The sequence below is a fragment of the Rhinichthys klamathensis genome, unplaced genomic scaffold (assembly GCF_029890125.1).
Source record: "Rhinichthys klamathensis goyatoka isolate OS25496 unplaced genomic scaffold, OSU_Roscu_1.1 h1tg000059l_1, whole genome shotgun sequence".
NCBI lineage: Eukaryota > Metazoa > Chordata > Actinopteri > Cypriniformes > Leuciscidae > Rhinichthys > Rhinichthys klamathensis.
In genome coordinates this window covers 2,227,526-2,249,835 of record NW_026606604.1, presented here as the reverse complement: position 1 = coordinate 2,249,835, position 22,310 = coordinate 2,227,526, and the positions used below count along the sequence as shown (strand labels likewise).

Below are 22,310 nucleotides of genomic sequence, written 5' to 3'. Positions count from 1 at the left end.
AAACTCTGAAAAGTCTTGAATAGTATAAAAAAAATCAATTACAAAGAAGTTATAATATAATAATGTAAACTTTTTTCCAAGCAATTTAAAAAAAACCATCCTGATTGTTATTTGTAAAATAATGTTTTTGATTTTAGCAATGAGGTCCTTTTGATGTAAGAATGCATTGCTTTAAAAATGCTTGCAATATAGAGTTGAAATAAAAAGATTGCATTGTTATCATTGTTATTAGTAAAAATGAGTTTTTTTATTTTAGCAAGAAAAATGTTATGCAAGAAAGCATTGCTTTCTAAATACGTGCAGTGCAAGGTTAAAATCAAAAGACTACTGCAACATTGCAGTCTGTTCTGAATGAAAATGAGCCATTTAGACAATTAGTATTATTATCTAAGTAAAAGCTTGTATATATCATTCTCCAGACGTCAATTTACGCCTAAATGCACCGAACAGTGCATGGCCAAGAGTACATCGCAAGTACAGTGCTCTTGAGATTTGAATGTTGGTGGCAGACTTGAGAGATTGCAGAGTGTTTTGGCAGCAGGTCTTTTCCAGCTTGTGTTTATTTGGCAGAGCTTTGTGGGGTGATGACGCCGTCTTTTTGACTGACTGACACATATGCATTGTGGAATACACTGAACGTTTGTTCAGAGCGTTTGTTTGGCCTGCCCTGGTCTAACCCAGCACGTTCCAGAATTAACATGCGGGGCCGGGGACTTACTCTTGGTAACCTAACTTTCAATTCTGTGAAACGTACGTGTGACTCTGGGTTGTCATATCAGTTTGAGTTTAAAGTTGCATTTGGGCTTTTTCTGGAAATCTTTAATCTGTCTTATTTATTATATGCCTTGAAGAATTATCTTTCAGAAGCCAATAGCCATTCATACAAGAAAGCCGTTTGCTGTAATTGTAAGTAGAAAGGTCAGTAATCCACTTAGTTCTGCTCATCTCAACAGATGACTGACAGCTGTTTTCTGTCGACTTTGCTCTCCATATGCTCAGTTTATGTATGAGTTGGGAAATGGGACAATTGAAAACTACATCAGCAAAAAAACATGCATGTCAAGTCAAGTGCATAGTGTTCACATTTCAATTCACATTTATTTGTATAGCGCTTTTCACAATACACATGGTTTCAAAGCAGCTTTACAGAAACTGCATGAGTCGAGTGATCTGTTATCAGAGGTAACTGTCTAAGTTATGTATTTCAGAAATGTACACAAATCACAGTTAGCTAAAAATGCACTAATTTAAACAATGTAATGATTTAAGGCAGAAACAATGAGCTCATTGAAGTAATGAATACTTGTTTGTTAACAAATGATTATGACATACTAGGAAAATGTAGCATTGGTGCATGTTGATTCAGAGTTTGCGTCTTCTGAAGTCCTCGCAGGAGTTGGCGCCGTGTCTTTACAGGTGTTGGGGCATCTGAAGTCTTCATAAGTCTACATCAAGACTTCATAAGTGTCATTGGGGTGTGATGTTGTTTTAAAATCTTTTTGGTCATTTGACAAACGATAATACTCTATTAATGGCACAAACAATATGGTTTGTCTAAGGACCCTGTTTTAGTGACTGCGGTGTTTCTGCAGGCCACATGAGGGCAGCATCTGTAAACGTGTCGCTCATGCTCCATTCCAGAGCTAGGAGACTGATTGCTCGGTTACTTTAATTAAATGCTTAAATCATAGAGCGGAAATAAATTTAGTAAAAAGTGAGATAATTTCTTTATATATTTTAACATTAACATATTTATATAATATATCATATTAAACAGACTGAATGCAGATGACAGCGTTTTTATTTACACCATTTACATCAAATTATAAACTTTATATGAAATAAACACACAGCTTTCTTCATGATGCAAGTAAATAAAAATATAACCCATTCCATACAATTTAAAAAAATAAAGTAAAAAATTATTTTGTAAATGTAAGTTTATTTTGGCAAATTTGTTACTCTAGTGTTGACATTCATCAGTTATTCAATTGAATCGAAGCCTTTATGGCAACTGAAAAGAAACTATCCTGTAAGCGTTTGGTTCTTGTTCTTAAGGACCTGTACCGTCTGCCTGATGGCAAAAGATTAAACGGGTGATGTCCTGGATGTGATGTGTCCTCATAATGTTTTTGGCCCTTAATAGGTAGTGGGAGCAAGGAAAAATCCATTTGTTATTAAGCCCAGTTATTAGTAACAATTACCGTTTATAAGCCATTTAACAGCCTATACATACTGTATAATGTATGTGTGTGTATGTTTTTTCTTGTCAGTAGGCCAATAGGAGGTATTAACTAAAAACACAAGTCAAGTCACCTTTATTTATATAGTGATTTATATAGATTGTTTCAAAGCAGCTTTACGGTGATAATGCATTTCAGCTGTCAAGTTAAGTGTCGTTTCAGTTCTGTTGTAAAGATCATCAATTATTAAATTAGTTCATTTCATCTAAGTAGTTACGCAAAAAAATGATGTCATTGTCCGCTCAGTTCACTTTTCACACAACAGCGTCAGTACGGTCAGATCAATAATATTGTTGAATATTATGTGTCCCCAGCTAAACAAGCCAGAGGCGACAGTGGCAAGGACCCCAAACTCCATCAGGTGACAGAATGGAGAAAAAATGGGGGGGGCAGTTCTTCTCGAAGGAACATGGTGTCATTATGATTCAGGCTGCATCACAAGTCAGAATTACAATTCAGATCGGGACTCTATACACAAGAATGCTTTGTCAAACGATTATTCTTGTTTTAAAAGAATTAAAGGTAGAACTACATTAAAATATGATTGCAAACGCAATACATGAAACGATTAGATAGAGCTTAGAACAATTTTTGCTTATATCATTCATTGCTTTAAGTACTAAACATTTAGTATTCCATTAGTATAACATTCCTTTAGATTTATTTTTGCCTTTATTTTGATAGTATTGCTTGTGTGTAACCATCTACGTCATACAGATTCAGCAGAGTTTTGTGCAAATATGTACAGAAAAATTACAAATATTTAGTCAACTTACCATTTAACCTTACATTTTCTAATTGTTTAATTAATTTAATTAACCTTAGCAAGTCTGCTCACCCACATAATAATAAATCCAGTTTGAATAATACTTTGTCGCATTAGGGACCACAGTAGCCATACACTTTTAGTCTATTTCTTGAATATTATGTCCAACAATTGAACTGAAAGGGGAAGTCAGCACATATTTAATGAAGCTGTGCCCTTTTATTTCGTGTATCCGGTGGTTTATCATGTTAGAGCAAGAAAAATTGAGAATTACATTAGAGTAAACAAATATGCCAAAATAAACGTACATTTACTTATGAATCTTATTTTTAAATTCTATTTTGAACTGAAAAGGGAAGTCCGCACATACGAAGCTGTGCCTTTTTATTTCATGTACCAGAGTGGTTTATCATGTTAGTGTAATGTGTAGAGTCCAAAGAGAAAGATGAGGAGATGATGAAAGTACAAATAAGGTAATACTTTCATCAAAATAAACAAAAAGCAGATATCCCGGCACGATAAAGCAACGGATCAGTGAGTAATAAAACTCAGACCAATGAACAAAAGGAACTGAGGAGTATAAATACACACGATAATAATCTGAATACAAACAGGTGAGCTAATTAATGAATAACTATGGAAACCAATGATGGCGGGAAGGACAAAAGAAACAGGATGTAAACTACAAGTCCTAAAATGAGAACCAAACACAATGAAAGTTTTGTGTTGTCTAATGAGGAATATTATTGGTACATAATATTCATATATATCTTAAAGGAGGCAAATGGAAGCCAGTATGGTAAAGATAATATATATTTATCCAACAGCCTTTTTGTATATAACCAACAATATTTTTTGACATGCCGAGAGGCCCTTTACGCTACAAAAATATTTATATTTTTTTGCATAGTAATGCTTGTATCGAACACCATTTCTGATCCCCAAAAGCTCATTTTTAAGAGTGTTTTGCTCTATGGTCTTACTGACTTGATATCTTGTGTTGTTTCTTTCTTATGGCAACTCTTGTTGGGCTCCTCCAGAACAGTTAGTGTTGACCCCTCTTAGCCAGGACTCCCCCCTCCGGCAGGACCAGCCCGTGGGATCCAACATGTGTTCCCATCTGGCAGACAGGTTTGAGAAAAGTGAGTGCCCTGCCCAAGCGGGCCGCTGCCTCCCGCTACTGCTTGGAGCCTCACAGGTGCATCCACTCCTTCCTTCAGCCCACACTGCATGGATAGACTAATAAAGCCAACGTTCTCTGCACTCTTTCATGCACAGGGTCATTCCTACAGTTTGGTGAATTTTGGACTGAGCAGGTTTGTTGAAAACTTTTTAATAATTCAATTTTTTTTATTATTAGTTTAATCAGAGAGAAGAAAATGTCTGTCTATCAGAAAAACACACTGGTCAAGCCCAGGCTATAACCTAATAATTCTGACCAAATATTTCATATGTGGTCTAGGAAATTTGTGAACATTTAAGCTGTAATGAAGCCCATTACTAGCTAGGAAAGATATGCTAGGAGAAGATTAACATTTAGGAAGAATTTTAATAGACCCATAAAATCAATTTGAAAAATAAACATTTTTATGTCCAGTATAAATTGACACAACAGGGTGGTGGACATGTTATGTTTTATGCTTTTAGATAAGTATTCTAAAAATGAGGTAGAGACATATGACTTCCCTAAGCATTAAGCACCGCCGCTATTTTAAAGTGCGTTCAACCAAAGTTCATTAAAGGCAAGTCTATTAACTCGGCGGCCATCTTTGAAACGCCTCTCGGGCAGCTATTTCATTAATGCAAGTACAGCTCCTGTCTCTTTGAATGGGGAAACATCAAATTCTCCAAAGCTATTCACCAAGCTTACGATTAAATTTCATATTTGAAATCACCAATGAAATCTGACAACAACCATCTCATAAATTTGGTTTCTAAATGTTCAAATCATGACAAAAAAAAACAACAACACATTTTCTCAGGCTGGACCAGCCAATGCGCATGTGCATTCATAAGCACATCTGGAGCTTCTAAAGCTGCAGTGAGGCAAAGAATTTACCAATTCTTTTATTTAGGAGGCAGGGCTTATTCGTAGTAATATGAGAGCACCGTCTTTGTATATCTAAAGTCTTTGCTAATACTTTGACTGCGTCCGAAATCGCATACTCTCTTGAGTAGGTACTTATTTTGAATAAGTTACTTAATGACCACTAAAAAGTATGTTCTATATAGTATGAATGTAATCTGGACGTACTACATTCGCCATGTTGTCATTCTCATGTGACCTACCAGCGTCAGTTATGTCGCTTCACTGCCATTCATAAATCAGATTCAGATTCATTCTTTATTGTCCTCGATAGAGGAAATTTGTTTTCATAGACTTTACCAGGAGCCACACGCATAACATACACATAACACAAAATTTTGTACACATAATTACATATTGCAAAAAAAAAAAAAAAAGTAATGCAATAAAATAAATAAATTAGGCGTTCTGTGAATTCCACACTCTTATAGCTGAGAGTACAAAACTTTTCCCTAGCCGTGATTTTTTTTTTCATGGCGGCTCCCGTCCAAATCCTCTCCTGTGGCCTCATGGGATAGTAAAGTGTCCATTGTACAGTATGCGCACTTTAGAATCTCAAAACTTTTTCCCTATACTTTTTCCCTATACTCTTTTGAGTACTGTGAATTCTGACATTATTTTGTCACATACTGTTTTTCGCCTTCTTTATAGTATAAGTATACGATTTCGGATCCAGCCTTTGTTGATGGAGTTGCTTTCCCTCCGAGGAAATGATGTCTCTTCTAGTAAGTTTAGTAAGTGATTTCGCATATGTGCTTAAGATTTTAAAGGGCAAGTAGCACTATAACAGGGTGTACTGGAATGGTTTTACACCTTTAAAATATATGTATCACAACTATTTTTTTTTGTCAAAGAATTTGTACACTAATGCTCAAAATTGCTAAAAAGGTTACATGTGTATTAAAAAATACACACGTCACTTTTATTTCAAAGTGAAGTTGAGTTTTTTTTATTTATAATTATTCTTAGGTACTAATCATTCTATGCATGGAAAACCATGTGGCATGAAAAGTTGATTAACATTTTATGTAAAATATGTATTGTTTCATGGGGACATAAAATCCACCAAATTGTAAGAATGACCTCACACAGACATGGTATGCGTCAAGGGATGCACCAAAATGCATGCAACGCATTACAGAAATAACAGTCCTTTTGGTGTTGATGCTAGTTAGTAAGCCAGGGGTCAGACTGTGACGCTTGCATGGCTTGTGCATGAGGTTGCGGGTGGCTGACGTGCCTGGTGGTGTAAGTGAACAATCTCACCTGCGCTCCGGGATAAACCCCGGTCAGGATTAGATACAGGTGAAGTTGCAGAGCTGACAGAAAGAGGATTACCTTCCCTGGTCACTGTGCCTGTAAGAGGCTTTCATTCCTCATTCACCCTTTTCCATCGGCATAGCGACCCAGGCTATACGAGCACATCCCCCGTTCCCCTTGGGGGCCACCAGGACCTGTGGGTCACCTTGGCTACAGGACCAACATGCCACGCCGAGGGCGCAACAGGTCTAGGAGGGGCTCTGTAGGTAAAGGGTTTCTGGACTTCTGCTGGAGCGGCCACACGTGAGCATGTGGGAACAAGGGATGGGCGGATCGGTCCTGAAATATTGATACTTCTGACACTGATGCCACATTTAGGATCCACATAAAATCGATCCTCAGTGGTTTATTAGAATGCTTGAATTATTTAATTAGCATGACATTTAATATGCATCATTAGGTTTAAAGGGGAAAAGAACTTATAGCAGATAGTGTAGCTTATCTCCACATGAGCAGAACGCTGAAAAGCACAAGTCATCACAGCAGGGTCATTCTCCAAAAAATGTCCAAAAATACTGGTTTTGAATTCAGTTCAGTTCATTTTTCTCCCATAAAAGTTGATGGTAAGTATTTATTAACATTGACATTGACATTATTGCTATTAATAAGGACAGCCTGAATTTTATTCATTTTATTTCACACATGAAGTAAATTACTCAAAATACTTCTAATCAGACTATAAATGTATTATTTATATAAAAAATATAATCAATATTTCATTGTTTTTTTTCTTTGAAAATCTTTCACACAAACATTAAACAATGTAAAACCAATAACATTTTAATGAACTGATTTGAGCAGCCTCTTCTTACTGTGAACTTTGACCTTGGAGTTTTACAACTTTTTAAGTTTGAGAACATTGAGAACAGAACAAAAAAAATCAAGGGACAAGCATTTTGTTATATTATTAATTATGTATTTTAAGCTTTAAAATGATCAAAATGATAAAATGATCCATACATACAGACACTTAAATAAATAAATAAAAAGTCAATTTCATAGTATTTAATAAACATAACATTGTGCCTTTTATATATATAAAGTCTCTATGAAATCTTTTTCATAATTGAAAAGTCAAAAGGAACAGATTTGTCACCACAATTTGATAATGACCGAGGACAAACAGAGACAGCAATGCTTGTTATTCACGTTTAGTGTGAAAGAAAGACAATTTTGTTGTAGGAACGACATGAGGGTGCCTTTGTTAATATTCAGTCAAAATCATATTTATTAATTTTTACTTTATCCTCAGAAATCACAAAAACTTTACATATTAGATGTCAGAATTTATATGTTTAAATACTTGCCATAGGATTGAACAAATAACTCGCCCATCCCTAATGGGAGACTGTAGCTGTATGCAGTTTGCAAATGAAGAGCCTCGTAGAGCGTGTCATATTTTCTTTCTTTGGATTTTGTTTGGTTGTCTGGATGACCTCTGTACCACTATAAAGATTTGCTGGTTCACTGTCCTCTTGAACCCATTCCAGTGCCATTGTGTTGCCGTAGCAGTAAATTCTAGACAATAGAGGAATTTGACACCCATTTGAACAGCACGACCAAAGTCTGACTAATCAGAGTAGTATAATACAGACAGAGAGATGTGCAGTGATATTGCATGGAATAAGAGAGGCCCGCTGAATGAATGCATGCAGGTATAAGAGAATGCAGTGGGTAAAGTGAGCACGGTTACAAAGGCATAGGGATGAATAATGCAACCCAGGGCTATTCATAATTTAAAAGCATGCTGCTTTTTAGTGGTGAAAAGCTGGCGGATGGCCAAATCTCCACACTCACCCCATGCTGGGCCTAGGGTCAAACTCGGTGATATATTATATATATATATAATATATATATATGTGTGTGTAAGTAAATTAAATGAATATTGCGTCTCGCAGATGCAGAAAGAAATTAAAATATGCTTACGTTTTTGTAAGGATATCTTTTTTTATATTTGGAAATCAAGTGTTCAATCATGTTTTGAGCTGAAATGTTGTGCCATACTTTTTTCTTCATCAATTGTGACAGTGTTTGAGTGTGATTTGGGCGCACAAAAACGGAACAATATTGTTTCTTTCTTGGTCTTTATCTGAGGGCAAAAGTCAGTGCAGCTCTTAGCTTCCCAGTTTTATCAGCACATGTTGGGAAACTTGTGAATTGAGTACTTGTTGATAATCTTAACCTGGGCCTGTGTGGCCTTTATGAAACTGTTATGTGTCCAGTCTATGTAATGCACATAGTTTACCAGTATGTTGCTGATTCCGGTTCTGTGATGTTTATCAGCTAGAAAGTGTCTGCCGGTCTGGCCATTAGTGAGTAACTGAAGCTTTCATCTGTCGCTGAATAAACTTTTAAGCCACATCTCATGGGCCTTGTATCGATCATTAAGATTGAATGGCTGAGTTGGGGATTGGAAGAATAAGTATAGAGGAAAGAGAAAATGAAAGTGTGAGAGGAAGAGAGTGATCATTCAGAGCGGGAGATGTGATGCATGATGAAAAGTGTGTCAATCCTGATTTTTTGGCCCTAGTTCAGAGTATGTCCTAGGAACTCTCATGAACATCTATGGTCAGGGTTGCTTTGATATCTTTATCTGGAAATGTTTAAAGCAGTGGTTCTCAACTGGTGGGTCACAGAAGGGAAAATATTATGCTAAATGCAAATAATAAAATAACACTCTTAGAAAAAAAGGTTCATTGGGGTTCTTGACTCAATTTTAAAGAACCAATTTTAAAAGCCAAAATGTTCTATAAGGAGAAATGTTTTAAATGACTGCATAATACTTTCATTTTATTCTAGTGATAAAGTGTTTACGAGCTGTTAAATTCTTAAAATCAATTCAAAATAAATAAAGAATTACAACAAAATTAATTAATTAAAACGAAATCCATAAAATGATCTTAAATGAAAATGAACCCCTAAAAGGTATAAACAAAGCGTCTGACAGAACCCTTTAAGGACCATTTAATAACTAACAATAATGATATAGTTCTTAAAATCGAATCCACCAGACTTTACAGAGCTTGAGCATTTAAAGTGTCAGACAATGTAACTGCAGCATGCGCTTATAATAAACAGAATGTTATAGTCCATTGGTGTGGACGCTAACATAGTTAGTTTTTTTTTGGTGTGAACGGGCCTTTAGGGTGTATAATTGTGCATGCTATAAGATAGCAAAATTAATATGCTTATTAATTAAAAAAAAAAATTAATAAAAGGCTTATTTATTTTGAACCTTAAATATGCGCCAAACTTTATAGTATTTTAGTGCAAAATCTTATGGCTAATATTAATACAATATTTGGCCCAGTGTCATGTTAATAATACTGCATATTATTGGATCTATGCGATTCATTTTAATAATTGAAATATTAATATGTCTCATGTTTGATTTTAAGGACATTTTTTTTATATTTATACATTTTGTATGATGTAAAATCTGGATCCTGAAGTAGAACCAGTTGAGAGCCACTGTAGTCTAAACTATACCCGCTAGTTCACAGCTGTACACTGAAAAAACAATAAGTAAAATTTACTTAATTTTTCTTTTGCAAGTTTTGCACGCATTTCTATAAAAGTAAATTTCACATATGGAATTAAGTAAACTCTACTTAAGTTAAGTGAAAGTAACAAAGCAAAAAAGTCATTTTAACTTGGCTAGTAAAAGGTTGAGTAAAATGTATCTAGTTGAACTTTACTTTGTAATACATTTCACTCAAACAATATAACATTGATTTAAACCACACTTTTAATAACAAATACAGCTGGAAAACAGTGAAAAATCAACCGCATTAATTATTCAAGGCCCAGTGCATGATGGGAACACCGGTATCAGAAGAGTTGAGTAATTTTACTTCATTTTATAACGTTGATATTTACGATTTCATTTCTACACGCTTGAATTGAGTACTAATATAGAATTTACTTCGTTTTTTAATTCTTGCCTGAACTAACTTTTTCATGAAAATTAGATTGTTTTTTTCTGTAGTATTTACTTCACCACAAAATCATTTTTATCAGTGTAGTTCTTGTTGCAATTAAGTCTGAAGTCACCTTGAAAGAGACAATAGACAATCTATGACTCCGTAAAAACACTTTTAAGGGCCAGTGTCTTCTGCACTAAAATATACAACATCGCACATAAGTACAAGTTCTCACAATTCTCAGTTAGTGACAAGATTATCAGTGGTCAACTGGCCTTTGACACCAAAGAGATCGGTGCTTGCTATATTTACACCCTGCACCGCATAACTTAAGATCATGTATTTACAAGCAAGAGAACTACAGATCACAGAAAGCAAAAAGATCTGATGGAGATAAAGCCCAGCATGATCATGTGGGTATGTTTTAGCTGGTTTATGGTTTTGCACGATTGACTAGCAGATAAAGGGTTAGATATGGTTCAAGAGACGGCATGGTTTTGTCTAGATGGGGGAAAAAGTCAATAGCAAGATTCTCAAGCGACAATTATATACTGTTTACTTGCAAGCAAATTAGCAGCAAATACATAAAAGGTAAACATTTATTAATAGGCCTATATGTATATGTTTTTGTTTTTTTCTGGAGGGAAACCATATTCAGTCATTGCAAAGACACAGAGTGGAGCCTTATAAAAAATATCTACTGTTTGCCCCTTATATATACACTCACCTAAAGGATTATTAGGAACACCATACTAATACTGTGTTTGACCCCCTTTCGCCTTCAGAACTGCCTTAATTCTATGTGGCATTGATTCAACGAGGTGCTGAAAGCATTCTTTAGAAATGTTGGCCCATATTGATAGGATAGCATCTTGCAGTTGATGGAGATTTGTGGGATGCACATCCAGGGCACGAAGCTCCCGTTCCACCACATCCCAAAGATGCTCTATTGGGTTGAGATCTGGTGACTGTGGGGGCCATTTTAGTACAGTGAACTCATTGTCATGTTCAAGAAACCAATTTGAAATGATTCGAGCTTTGTGACATGGTGCATTATCCTGCTGGAAGTAGCCATCAGAGGATGGGTACATGGTGGCCATAAAGGGATGGACATGGTCAGAAACAATGCTCAGGTAGGCCGTGGCATTTAAACGATGCCCAATTGGCACTAAGGGGCCTAAAGTGTGCCAAGAAAACATCCCCCACACCATTACACCACCACCACCACCAGCCTGCACAGTGGTAACACGGCATGATGGATCCATGTTCTCATTCTGTTTACGCCAAAGTCTGACTCTACCATCTGAATGTCTCAACAGTAATCGAGACTCATCAGACCAGGCAACATTTTTCCAGTCTTCAACTGTCCAATTTTGGTGAGCTCTTGCAAATTGTAGCCTCTTTTTCCTATTTGTAGTGGAGATGAGTGGTACCCGGTGGGGTCTTCTGCTGTTGTAGCCCATCCGCCTCAAGGTTGTGCGTGTTGTGGCTTCACAAATGCTTTTCTGCATACCTCGGTTGTAACGAGTGGTTATTTCAGTCAAAGTTGCTCTTCTATCAGCTTGAATCAGTCGGCCCATTCTCCTCTGACCTCTAGCATCAACAAGGCATTTTCGCCCACAGGACTGCCGCATACTGGATGTTTTTCCCTTTTCACACCATTCTTTGTAAACCCTAGAAATGGTTGTGTGTGAAAATCCCAGTAACTGAGCAGATTGTGAAATACTCAGACCGGCCCGTCTGGCACCAACAACCATGCCACGCTCAAAATTGCTTAAATCACCTTTCTTTCCCATTCTGACATTCAGTTTGGAGTTCAGGAGATTGTCTTGACCAGGACCAGACCCCTAAATGCATTGAAGCAACTGCCATGTGATTGGTTGATTAGATAATTGCATTAATGAGAAATCGAACAGGTGTTCCTAATAATCCTTTAGGTGAGTGTATATATAGTGGGGGTTGAGGAGATTCCCCCCTTCTATGTAAAGCGCTTTGAGTGCCGAGAAAAGTGCTATATAAATGTAATGAATTATTAACTATTATATACTGCTTATATACTATACTTATATATATTTATAGTGTTGACAAACACATAGTTATCACAAAATTATTACGTTTTTTTTTTTTAAATAAGATAATATAATTATTTTGTTGACGTCAATATCTGTAAGTCAAACCTTTTGAGACTTTATGGTTTAGGGCAAAATCTTTTGGTTAACAATAATATAATATGTGGCCTAGTGCATGTTATTAATCCATAAATTGTGCATGTTAATAAATCCCATAATATTCAGATCAGTGGTCTATATGGTTTTAATGATGTATTCTTTAACCTTTATTTGTTCGACCTATCCACATTTGTTTTAATCTTGTAAGCTGTCTTAACCTTTTAAATTTTCCCATTACTGCTATGAATATTGACAATTTGACCTTCAAGCATGAACCCGTTGAGAAACAACATAGCATATTTGTGCCTTCAGGTAAAATTTCCATCATAACAAGGAGGAGCAAATGAACAGGAAGTAAAAGTAAGCACGTTTAGTCCCTTTCGATTCATATTGTGGACACCGGCGGTGTGACTCCCGAGCAGTGCCTGCGCCTTTAAATGTAAGGTTTTTGTGTTGTCTGACTGCGGGTAGATCTGTAGTTAGAAGCGAACAGAGAAAGCGCGCTGTCTGGAGGGAAACCATCTTCTGTCACTGCAAAGACACAACGGAGTGGAGCCTTATAAAAACGTCCACAGATTGACCCAAATGACACGGTGGGAGAGGGTTCGGGGCTTGTCTGTTAGAGAGGCTGACTGGAATGGGAGAAGTGACGCGTGTAGTCCATCTCTCCACGCCCGCTTTCGATCATGCAGCAGCTGGGTAAACTCTCCTGTCACATCTAGACAGAGCTGTTATTTACCGAGCGTACATTATTTATTATGTGCGGGAAATAATCATTTGGCAGTGGTCTGTGATGCTGCAACATTTGAGAGGGAATCGCTGCGTTCAGCGTACGAGTGGCTGGCTGCGTCTCAAACAAGAACAACCCCACCACGCGACGCGCCGCAATCGCTTCTACACTGGACGCATCGGATCCGTACGTCATCGCATAACGTTTACCTCACGGACCAATCGGTTGGAAGCTCGAGGCTACTCCTGAATAAATAACATTATTTTTATCGATTCATTTATATTATTTTTCATTTCATTTTCATTTAATTTAATTCATTTTAAAATGAAATATTATTTAATATACACATGGTTAGAAATTAAATATTATTTTATATAAATTATTATTATTATAAATATAATTATTACATTAAAATAGTATGACTGTGATGTAACGTATGTTTAATTATATTTTACTTGTAAAATCATTTTATTTCATTCGGACGACGAAAATGAAGTTCTGCAGAGCGTCAAGAAAAAAAGAAAAGAAAAAAAACCGGCTACGCAACGCTTTATTATGGGAAAGATAATATTATAAATAATATTATAAATGTTCGAATCAGGCGCGTATGGTGACTAAAATGCTTTCTAGGTAGGCAGCTTGCTAGGTTTTGAGACACAGCCATTGTCTTATTGCTTTTCGTTTCAGCGCATCGTGAATAAACAGGTGTTTCCACGGAATAAAGAGGCTTTTATAAAGATAAACAAATGCACAAGGTTTCATACAAAAGTGTTTGCTGCGCCATTGTGCTCCCATCAGCACATTCTATACAGGGGGTCCCGTGGGCGTCGCGCGTGTTGCTGTATTGGTGACGGAGCTTTTGCCCGTGGATGATGATGAGGACGACGATGATGATGATGAGGAGGAGGATGGGGGGAAATGAAAGACGGGGAGGGCGTTGCACAGAGGGAAACGTCATTGACACCAGGGGCGGCTTGCATCAGCACACAGTAGTAGTGTTTAGTGGCCAGCGCACTGAACTGTATACTACATTTCTATGTCTGTTCTTCCTCCTGTCTTCTTCCACGCACACTCACGCTAACCTCGCCTCTCTCCCATCACTCGAACGGTACAGGACCCGCGTGCTCGGCCGCCGGCTACCGCAAGGCAGAGGATGAGATGTCCGGAACCACATCACAGGCGGACCCGATAGATGCCACAGCGCGTATCGTGCTGCTTAACCGAGCCCAAACCACCAAATTTTGTGACAACCATGTCAGGTGAGTTCATTTAAGTCTTTATTGTACCGAACAGGAAAATTTGACATTGCAGTTTGAATTTATTCTAGCTTGTTTTATTGTGCTCTTAGTGTATTCTTTGTTTAAATTGAACATGATCAAGTATCCGTTATTGTGGTATTTTTGTGACTGTAAATTTGCAGTTTTAAAAGACTGTTAAAGATACTGCAAACAATTTTATCTTTGTTGCAGTTGCAGGTTGTCTTTTTAAAAGAGATGGAAAAGACTCCCCTCTTTGTTGTTAGTCTAATATAAATGCAAAGGATCAGCATTTAACTTGCACTATCAACAAGAAAACAATACTACAATATTTTTGCTAAATTTGTTTTTTGTTTATTTGCACTAATGTTAAAAAGTTTGGGGTCAGTAATGTTTTTGAAAGAAGTATCTTATGCGCACCAAGGCTCCCTTTATTTAAAAAAAAAAAAAAAAAAAAAAATACAGTAAAAGAGCAATATTGTGAGGTATGATTACAATTTATAAATAACTATTTTCTATTTGATTATGTTTTAAAATGTAATTTATTCCTGTGATGGCAAAGCTGAATTTTCAGCATCATTACTCCAGTCTTCAGTGTCACACGATCCTTTAGAAATCACTCTAATATGCTGATTTGTTGCTTAAGAAACATTATTTATAATTATCAGTGGAAACCGTGATGCATATTTGTTTTTCAAGATTTCTTGATGAATAAAAACTTCAATAGAAAAGCATTTATTTGAAATCGAAATCAAGTAACAAGTCTTTACTGTCACTTTAGATCAATTTGATGCGTCATTGCTGAATAAAAGTATTAATTTCTTTCAACAACAAAAAAATAGTACTGACCCCAAACTTTTGAACGGGAGTGTATACTGCTGAACATTTTTATCAAGTTGCTTAAAAGTCTAATAATTTTTGTGTTTTTACCATAGACTAAGGTTTTTACACACACACACACAAAAAATAAAAATAATATGCGATATTTTGCGTTGCTTCAAAAATAACTCAAATAATAAACTAAGATTTTAGGTTAGGTTACTTTATTGGTACCCGTAGGTAAACTAGTTTTACAGTCTGAGAGGCATGGACATCCTTGACCACAACATAGCATTCAACATACAAAACATTAAAACATATAAAAACAGCAAGTAATAATACATAAAAATGAAAAAAGGAGGACCAAGTACAGTACATGACCAGGTTGCTTATGTGTTTTGTGCAGATAAATCTACTGTTTGTTTAGCATAGTGATTGCCGCTGGTATAAAACTGTTTTTAAATCTTGTGGTCCTGTAGCCAGCAACTCTTAGCCTCCATCCAGAGGGGAGATACAGAAATTCCCCATTCAAATTTGTATATCTTTTATTATCAAATAAATTAAAGCTATACAAAATTAAAGATGTCAGATTCTCAGTAAACAATAGTGTGTTGATGTTGGCTAGAACTGCTCCTTAATTTCTTTCCCTTCAAAAAGCAGCTCGTTCGCAGTTCATTTAGTGTTTTCAAGTAATTTCAAGCTCATTTTGATTTGAACATGACCTGAAGTGATGGTATCAGAGTGATTAAGTTGTTTAGCCTGCCCATTTTCACCAGTTTGACTCATTCTGAAAGATTTGCGCACTTCAAAGAGGGGCAATAACCCATTGACAGTGTGATCAGCCAGTCACTCCTCCCTTTTTTCCTGTATTTCGCAGTAACTCTCAACTTTTTGTTTTTTCCTGTTATTCTTGAATGAATTATTAAATTAAGCGCATTGTATTTAATGCCTCACCACCAACACCGCTGTTCCAACACTTTATGGTCCAACATAAAGATCATCTTATTAACCTCTAATGCTATGAGATTGATTACAAAAACTGCTTTAATCAAGTGAAGGTTTTCCCTCAGGGAAATTCCATGCTAAATGTATGCAAGTACGCATTGAACGCGACATCTGAATAGCTTCCATTAAGTGAAGTACTCCATCAGAGATTTCCTGTGAGTACACCAAGGTCATGTTCCGGGCCGTGCTTGGCTAGAGTTCATCTGCAGTTCCTGAACAAAAAGTCTTTTGGTCTCCAAAGTGCCCAAGTCCTCTAAAGACTTGAGTGTTTCTTTATCTGTTGGATGGCTATTATATCAGTTTGAAATGTGAAATTCTGCTGATGACAAAATGGCACTTTTTGAATCTTTATGTATATGATTGTGTTCTGAAAATGATAGGTCAATACTTGTAACAAAAGCCTGATAGATTTGGATCCCAGATCACTTTCATATTAGTGCCATAAAATGGTAGCTCATACAAAATCAACCTTTCAGTCCCGAAAACACTCACCCACACACACTTCATCGATCCACCAGTATATTCTAAAGATTCGATTCTGCTCTAAAAGGCTCTTTGGTTCCTGCAACAACATCAAGGCGGGCCTAGAAATCCGTAGCTCTTTTGTCATTGGCTAATTTCAGTTCAGATGGAGCTCTGACCTTTTCGGCTCATCAGTTTCTCAGCATAATGCCTCTCTGACTGGAGCAGTGGAAATTTTAATAAGAATTATCTTATGCCTTAATCTTCATGTTTTATTTACCAACTGGTTTCTGCTTCCCATTGCATTGGCATCAATTGGTCACCTGTCAATCACAAAGTAACCAGATCAACAAATCCAGCAGAGCAATCATCCATATCAGTCTTTTAGGGTAACCCCAGGTACTACACATTATGGCGACGCCGGTTTGGGTTTCTGTGTGTGTGATTGGACCGCTGAATGTTAATGAAGGGGATCATATGAATGGTTTCAGCCACTCTTTGATGTCAACGATAGCCTGTCGTACTTCCAGGTCAGCTACAGAGCTGCTGTTTGATGCCTAGTGTGGGTTACACTGGGTGTGTTAGGCTGTGAACTCATTGCCGATGAGCCCAGTAGGGTGTCATGTTTACAAAGAGGACCACGCTAGCACAAGAACACATGCTGTATTTTAGAAACATGCTTACGATTTGATTTACACAATATTGCCTCCAGATGCGGATATAAAACACCCACACAAACAAATACTGACTCCTGAGTCCTGTTTAGATTTAGATGGGCAGCCTTGGGACGGAGGCAAATTTGTAGTCCTGGAGGTTATTTTTAGGGATTTTTAACAGCTATTTTAATGACTGTAAAACATTTACTGCCGCAATCAGCTATTTAAGAGCTACTTAGGGGTTTGATCAATACAGATAATTGACAGACATGCCGAGAAACATCCATCCTAACAGCGCAAACACTTATTTTGGGATTGTTTATCTAAATTTAATGCAGTGAGCAATGAACTGTCAGATGTTTGTGAAAGCATATGGATCCTGGCTTGTATCAAAACACTTACGAGTGCTTTTTTTTTTTTTTTAAATAGAAGCCTGAGTAGAGCTAATCCTAAATTTGTGCTCTTATGGCCCTGGTTGTATATATAGATGTTTTAAAATAGTTTAAAGCTGATAGATTGCTTTTAAACACATCGATTTTCCCTTTTCTCCCTCTATAGCACGGCTAAATACGGGATCCTTACCTTCCTGCCACGGTTCTTGTACGAACAGATCAGGCGAGCGGCTAATGCCTTCTTCCTCTTCATCGCTCTTATGCAGGTATGACACTTGGGATGCTCAGACAACTGTATGAACTGCATCTTCTTTGTTTTGAGGACCTCAAAGTACAAAATGTGTTGCTTTCAAAAGGGATATCCATCTGAGGAACCATACTGTACTGCTTATGCTGACCATAGACTTTTAGATTTGCCAACATGTCCATTTGTGTATTATATCCATTTTTGGAAGTGGTCCACTATTTCACTCTCATCCACTATGAGTCACTATCCACTCTCAATAACCACTGCCACGTGATCCAACTAGATAGGCCAGTATTGCATTAAAAAGAGTGAGCAAAAAGGCTAAATAGCTAAAAGGTTTCTTCTTTGTGTCAGGTTGTTTACTCAATACAGTGCTTTCCAAGGCTCAGTCATGTCATTCAAACCTGTATGAACACAAATTAAGATATTTTGATAATATACTCGTAACAATGGGAGATGACTAAAGCTTCTAAAAGGACCATAACTATCAATAAGAGTAGTCCATACAACTTGTACACTATATTCCAGATCTTGTGAAGCCATACAGATTAAGATTCTGTTTTTGCTACCTTATCTTTTTCATTTTAAATGGGACTTTCCCAAAGCATGTTGTTGTACCACCAGAGTAAAGTATCTCATTTTATGTTTATCTGTGTACATTTTCAAATGCAGCAAATCCCTGATGTCTCCCCAACGGGTCGCTACACAACGCTGGTGCCCCTTATCTTTATTCTGACAGTGGCTGGGATCAAGGAGATCATTGAGGATTATGTGAGTATTCTGCTGAATGGAGCGCTGCATTGACATTAAACTGTCCAAACCTTGTTTTGACAACACTGGATAAGTGCACTGTCTTTGAAATTCAGTTGAAATTTTGTATGAACAATGCTGATGATATGTCACGTGTTGTGTTCTCACAGAAAAGACATAAAGCAGACAATACGGTGAACAAGAAGAAGACAACAGGTTGAGTGTTACAATCATATCTGTGTAACTGGGTTAAAATGAACTAAGGCAAATCAGAGTAAAAATGCCACTTGAAGTAACAAGTAACTTCAAGTAACAATGCCCCAGAAAATGTGCTTTGTTATGTAACATTTTATATATTTTGAAATACTATATTTGGCCTCTCAAGTTATGGGTTTAGTGCTAATCATTGCAGTCATGGTAAATTTCTAGTTGTGTGTTATATACCTGTATATGAATTTTATATATGGTTTATATATTCATGAGGAGAATTTTTCTGATGATGTCCTTGTTTTCTAGTTCTGCGTAATGGAGCATGGCAGACCATCATATGGAAGCAGGTAACCCTGTCTTTGTCTCTTTCTGCATCTTTTTTCTTATTCTACTCCTTTTGTATCTCCCTCCTTTCGGTCAATGATGCTTTCATTTATGTTTTGGTAACACCTGCTTTTTTCAGTTCACCTCTCACTGCTGTTTAAAAAAAAAAAACTTTCTCCTCATTTTGTTATATCCTGCTGTTTGTTGCTCCTCTTTTCTTTGTTTCCAAGCACTGCGATCTATTTCTTAATCTCATTTTCTCCCTCCTCATGCTGTTGCAATGCTGCACCTGCCCACTAGGTGGCAGTGGGAGACATAGTCAAGGTGACCAATGGCCAGCATCTCCCGGCTGACATGGTCATAGTGTCCTCCAGGTCAGCACCGCAGTGTATTTGTGTGTGTATCCGTGGAGTTTGTCGTCCTGTAATGTGATTTATAGCTGTGAAAAATAAGTTGTAATTGGGATTTTGGGAATATGTTTCAATGAAATATTGTGTTTATATTTGTGTTGTGCTGGTTTGTGTTCAAAATCTGCGGCTGTTTTTCTCACAGTGAGCCTCAGGCGATGTGCTATACTGAAACATCCAACTTAGATGGCGAGACCAACCTAAAGATCCGACAGGTACATGTTATAAAAGTCGTGTGTTTTGTATAATGTGCTCTAAGAGTGTAGCATCAGGGCTCCATACTGCGACCAAATGGGCGCTTTTTGCAACCTTTTTTCCTGTCGGTCCAACTAAATTTAGTTAGAGGTCACACTGGTGCCACCACCACGTTTCTCAATTGATAAGAGCTGCCATTTCTGTTGCATATGAGAAACGAAAGCAGAACGAAACCTCTTGTTTGAGCTGCACAGACTTGTTTATCAGCACGGACAAATAATTGACGATTATGTGATACCGTTACTACAAGACGATATAGCACGACTACATGAACGGACAAGTGATGGAAGGCTTTTCACTCCACAAATCACCAGCATTCACCATGGATTTAATGTAGTAGCACTAACCGTAACCATGGTATTGTGGCAGAAACAGTCGGCTTTTTTTACATTATTCATTTCAGGGTTTGTACAACCTTTTGAGAGTAAAATTCAAGCACTTTTAAAGGACATTAAAGTGCTTCACACTTTTTCCAGCACTTCGAAGCTCTAAATATTATCCAATTTAAATGTTATTTTTAATGTGGTTACCAAAAAATTCATCCTTCAAAGATTGGTGGCAAACAAACACTTTTATTTAAAAAGGTTACCAAAAAGGTTTTTTTTTCCCCCCACATGTTTTGCTTTTGAGTTTATATTTAGATATTATGAAATTACTATTATAAAATACCAAATCATCAAGAAGTAATTTTTGTCGAAGTTTGACTTTTTTGTACTAAAGTATGAGGTAGGAAAAGTCACAAACTTTGTGGCTCTCAAATGTTAGTCTGGAGCTCTGAACATACTTGTTTTTTGTTACTTGTGTTCCAGGGTCTCTCACTCACAGCTAGTTTTCAGTCTCTGGAGGAACTGGTAGCTTTGGCTGGTCGTCTTGAATGTGAGGGGCCAAACAGACACTTGTACGACTTCACTGGAACACTGCGCTTAGACAACCTCAAGTATGCCAGTTCACTACTTGAAATAGAGTGAATTTAAAATATAACACACATAAACACACTTCACTCAGTGACCATGTGCTTGAATTACAGCCCAGTTCCACTTGGGCCGGACCAGGTGCTGTTACGAGGCGCCCAGCTCAGGAACACGCAGTGGGTTGTGGGAATTGTAGTCTACACTGGACATGATTCTAAACTCATGCAGGTAAGTGATCTCAAAATGCTGGATGTGTTGCTACTGTTAACTAAAACTGAAATAAAATAAAATATAAATCAGATGAAAAACAAACAAAATTAAAAAAATGTTGCCTTGGCAACTAACTGATATAAAATAAGTTGAAGTAATAAAATTGCTAAAACTAAAACTGAAATAAATATAAAAACTAAACAGAAATATATATTAAAAAAGACAAAAGCACATAAAAATTACTAATTTATTATTTCAAAATTTCTAATAAGTATTTCTAAAATATTAATAAATACAGCAATGGTATATAAATAATAGTAAAATAACTTTTTGGGATTATAACAAATGAGTAATGGAGTTTTCTTTAAAAAAAATTGTAACAGGAAAAAAAAGAATTATTTGAAGGAAATGCTATGTAAATTATCAGAGTGTTATGGTATTGCAGTCATTTACACTGACAGTACTTTTTTTAACTTGTATAGATTATAGACTATTTTAATAATTGTGTAGATTAAAACATGGTGAGCATTAGAGACTTTACATCTATAATAGGCTGCATTTATTATTATTAAAATTCAAATTAATTAAAGATTATTTTTACTGACCGGTAGTGTATATAGCATTAATATAATGTTTCCATCCTGCAGAATTCCACTAAAGCTCCACTGAAACGCTCTAATGTGGAGCGTGTGACAAACATGCAGATCCTGGTTCTGTTCGGGATTCTCCTGGTCATGGCGCTGATCAGCTCCATCGGGGCCGCCATATGGAACGAACAGCACACGGATAAGGCTTGCTGGTACCTTTCCCGTGCAGGTAAATATACACAGTGAAACCTACTTTGCCCTTTTAGATGTGGATTTAGAATATTTATTGCCACATACTAGCCCTAAATAAATGCTTTTGATATATAAAATAAGCTTATGTCATTGTCTATCCAGGTGACATCTCCCTGAACTTCTGGTACAATCTGCTGACCTTCATCATCCTCTATAACAACTTGATTCCAATCAGCCTACTGGTTACTCTAGAAGTGGTCAAATTCACACAGGCTCTCTTCATTAATTGGGTAAAATAAGACTTAATATCACCAATTACATTGGGATCAACTGATCACTAGTGATGCAGCAAAATGAAAACTCTGGGCCGAAACGGAAAATGTATGATGGT

The 22,310-nt window shown here is 36.7% G+C and overlaps 1 protein-coding gene across 6 annotated transcripts in view; it reads left to right on the top strand.

Moving 5' to 3' along the window:
- Positions 1–22,310, top strand: part of atp8a2 (ATPase phospholipid transporting 8A2) — a 57,491-nt gene that overhangs the window by 950 nt on the left and 34,231 nt on the right. For 2 of the 6 annotated variants that reach the window (XM_056248905.1, XM_056248908.1), the window contains exons 2-13: positions 4,050–4,151; positions 14,351–14,495; positions 17,993–18,092; positions 18,746–18,844; positions 18,994–19,039; positions 19,340–19,380; positions 19,658–19,731; positions 19,910–19,979; positions 20,829–20,956; positions 21,047–21,158; positions 21,788–21,956; positions 22,082–22,209. In XM_056248905.1, coding sequence (XP_056104880.1) covers positions 4,050–4,151; positions 14,351–14,495; positions 17,993–18,092; positions 18,746–18,844; positions 18,994–19,039; positions 19,340–19,380; positions 19,658–19,731; positions 19,910–19,979; positions 20,829–20,956; positions 21,047–21,158; positions 21,788–21,956; positions 22,082–22,209 — 1,214 coding nt within the window. The other 4 variants (XM_056248909.1, XM_056248907.1, XM_056248906.1 and 1 more) reach the window with 4 other exon arrangements.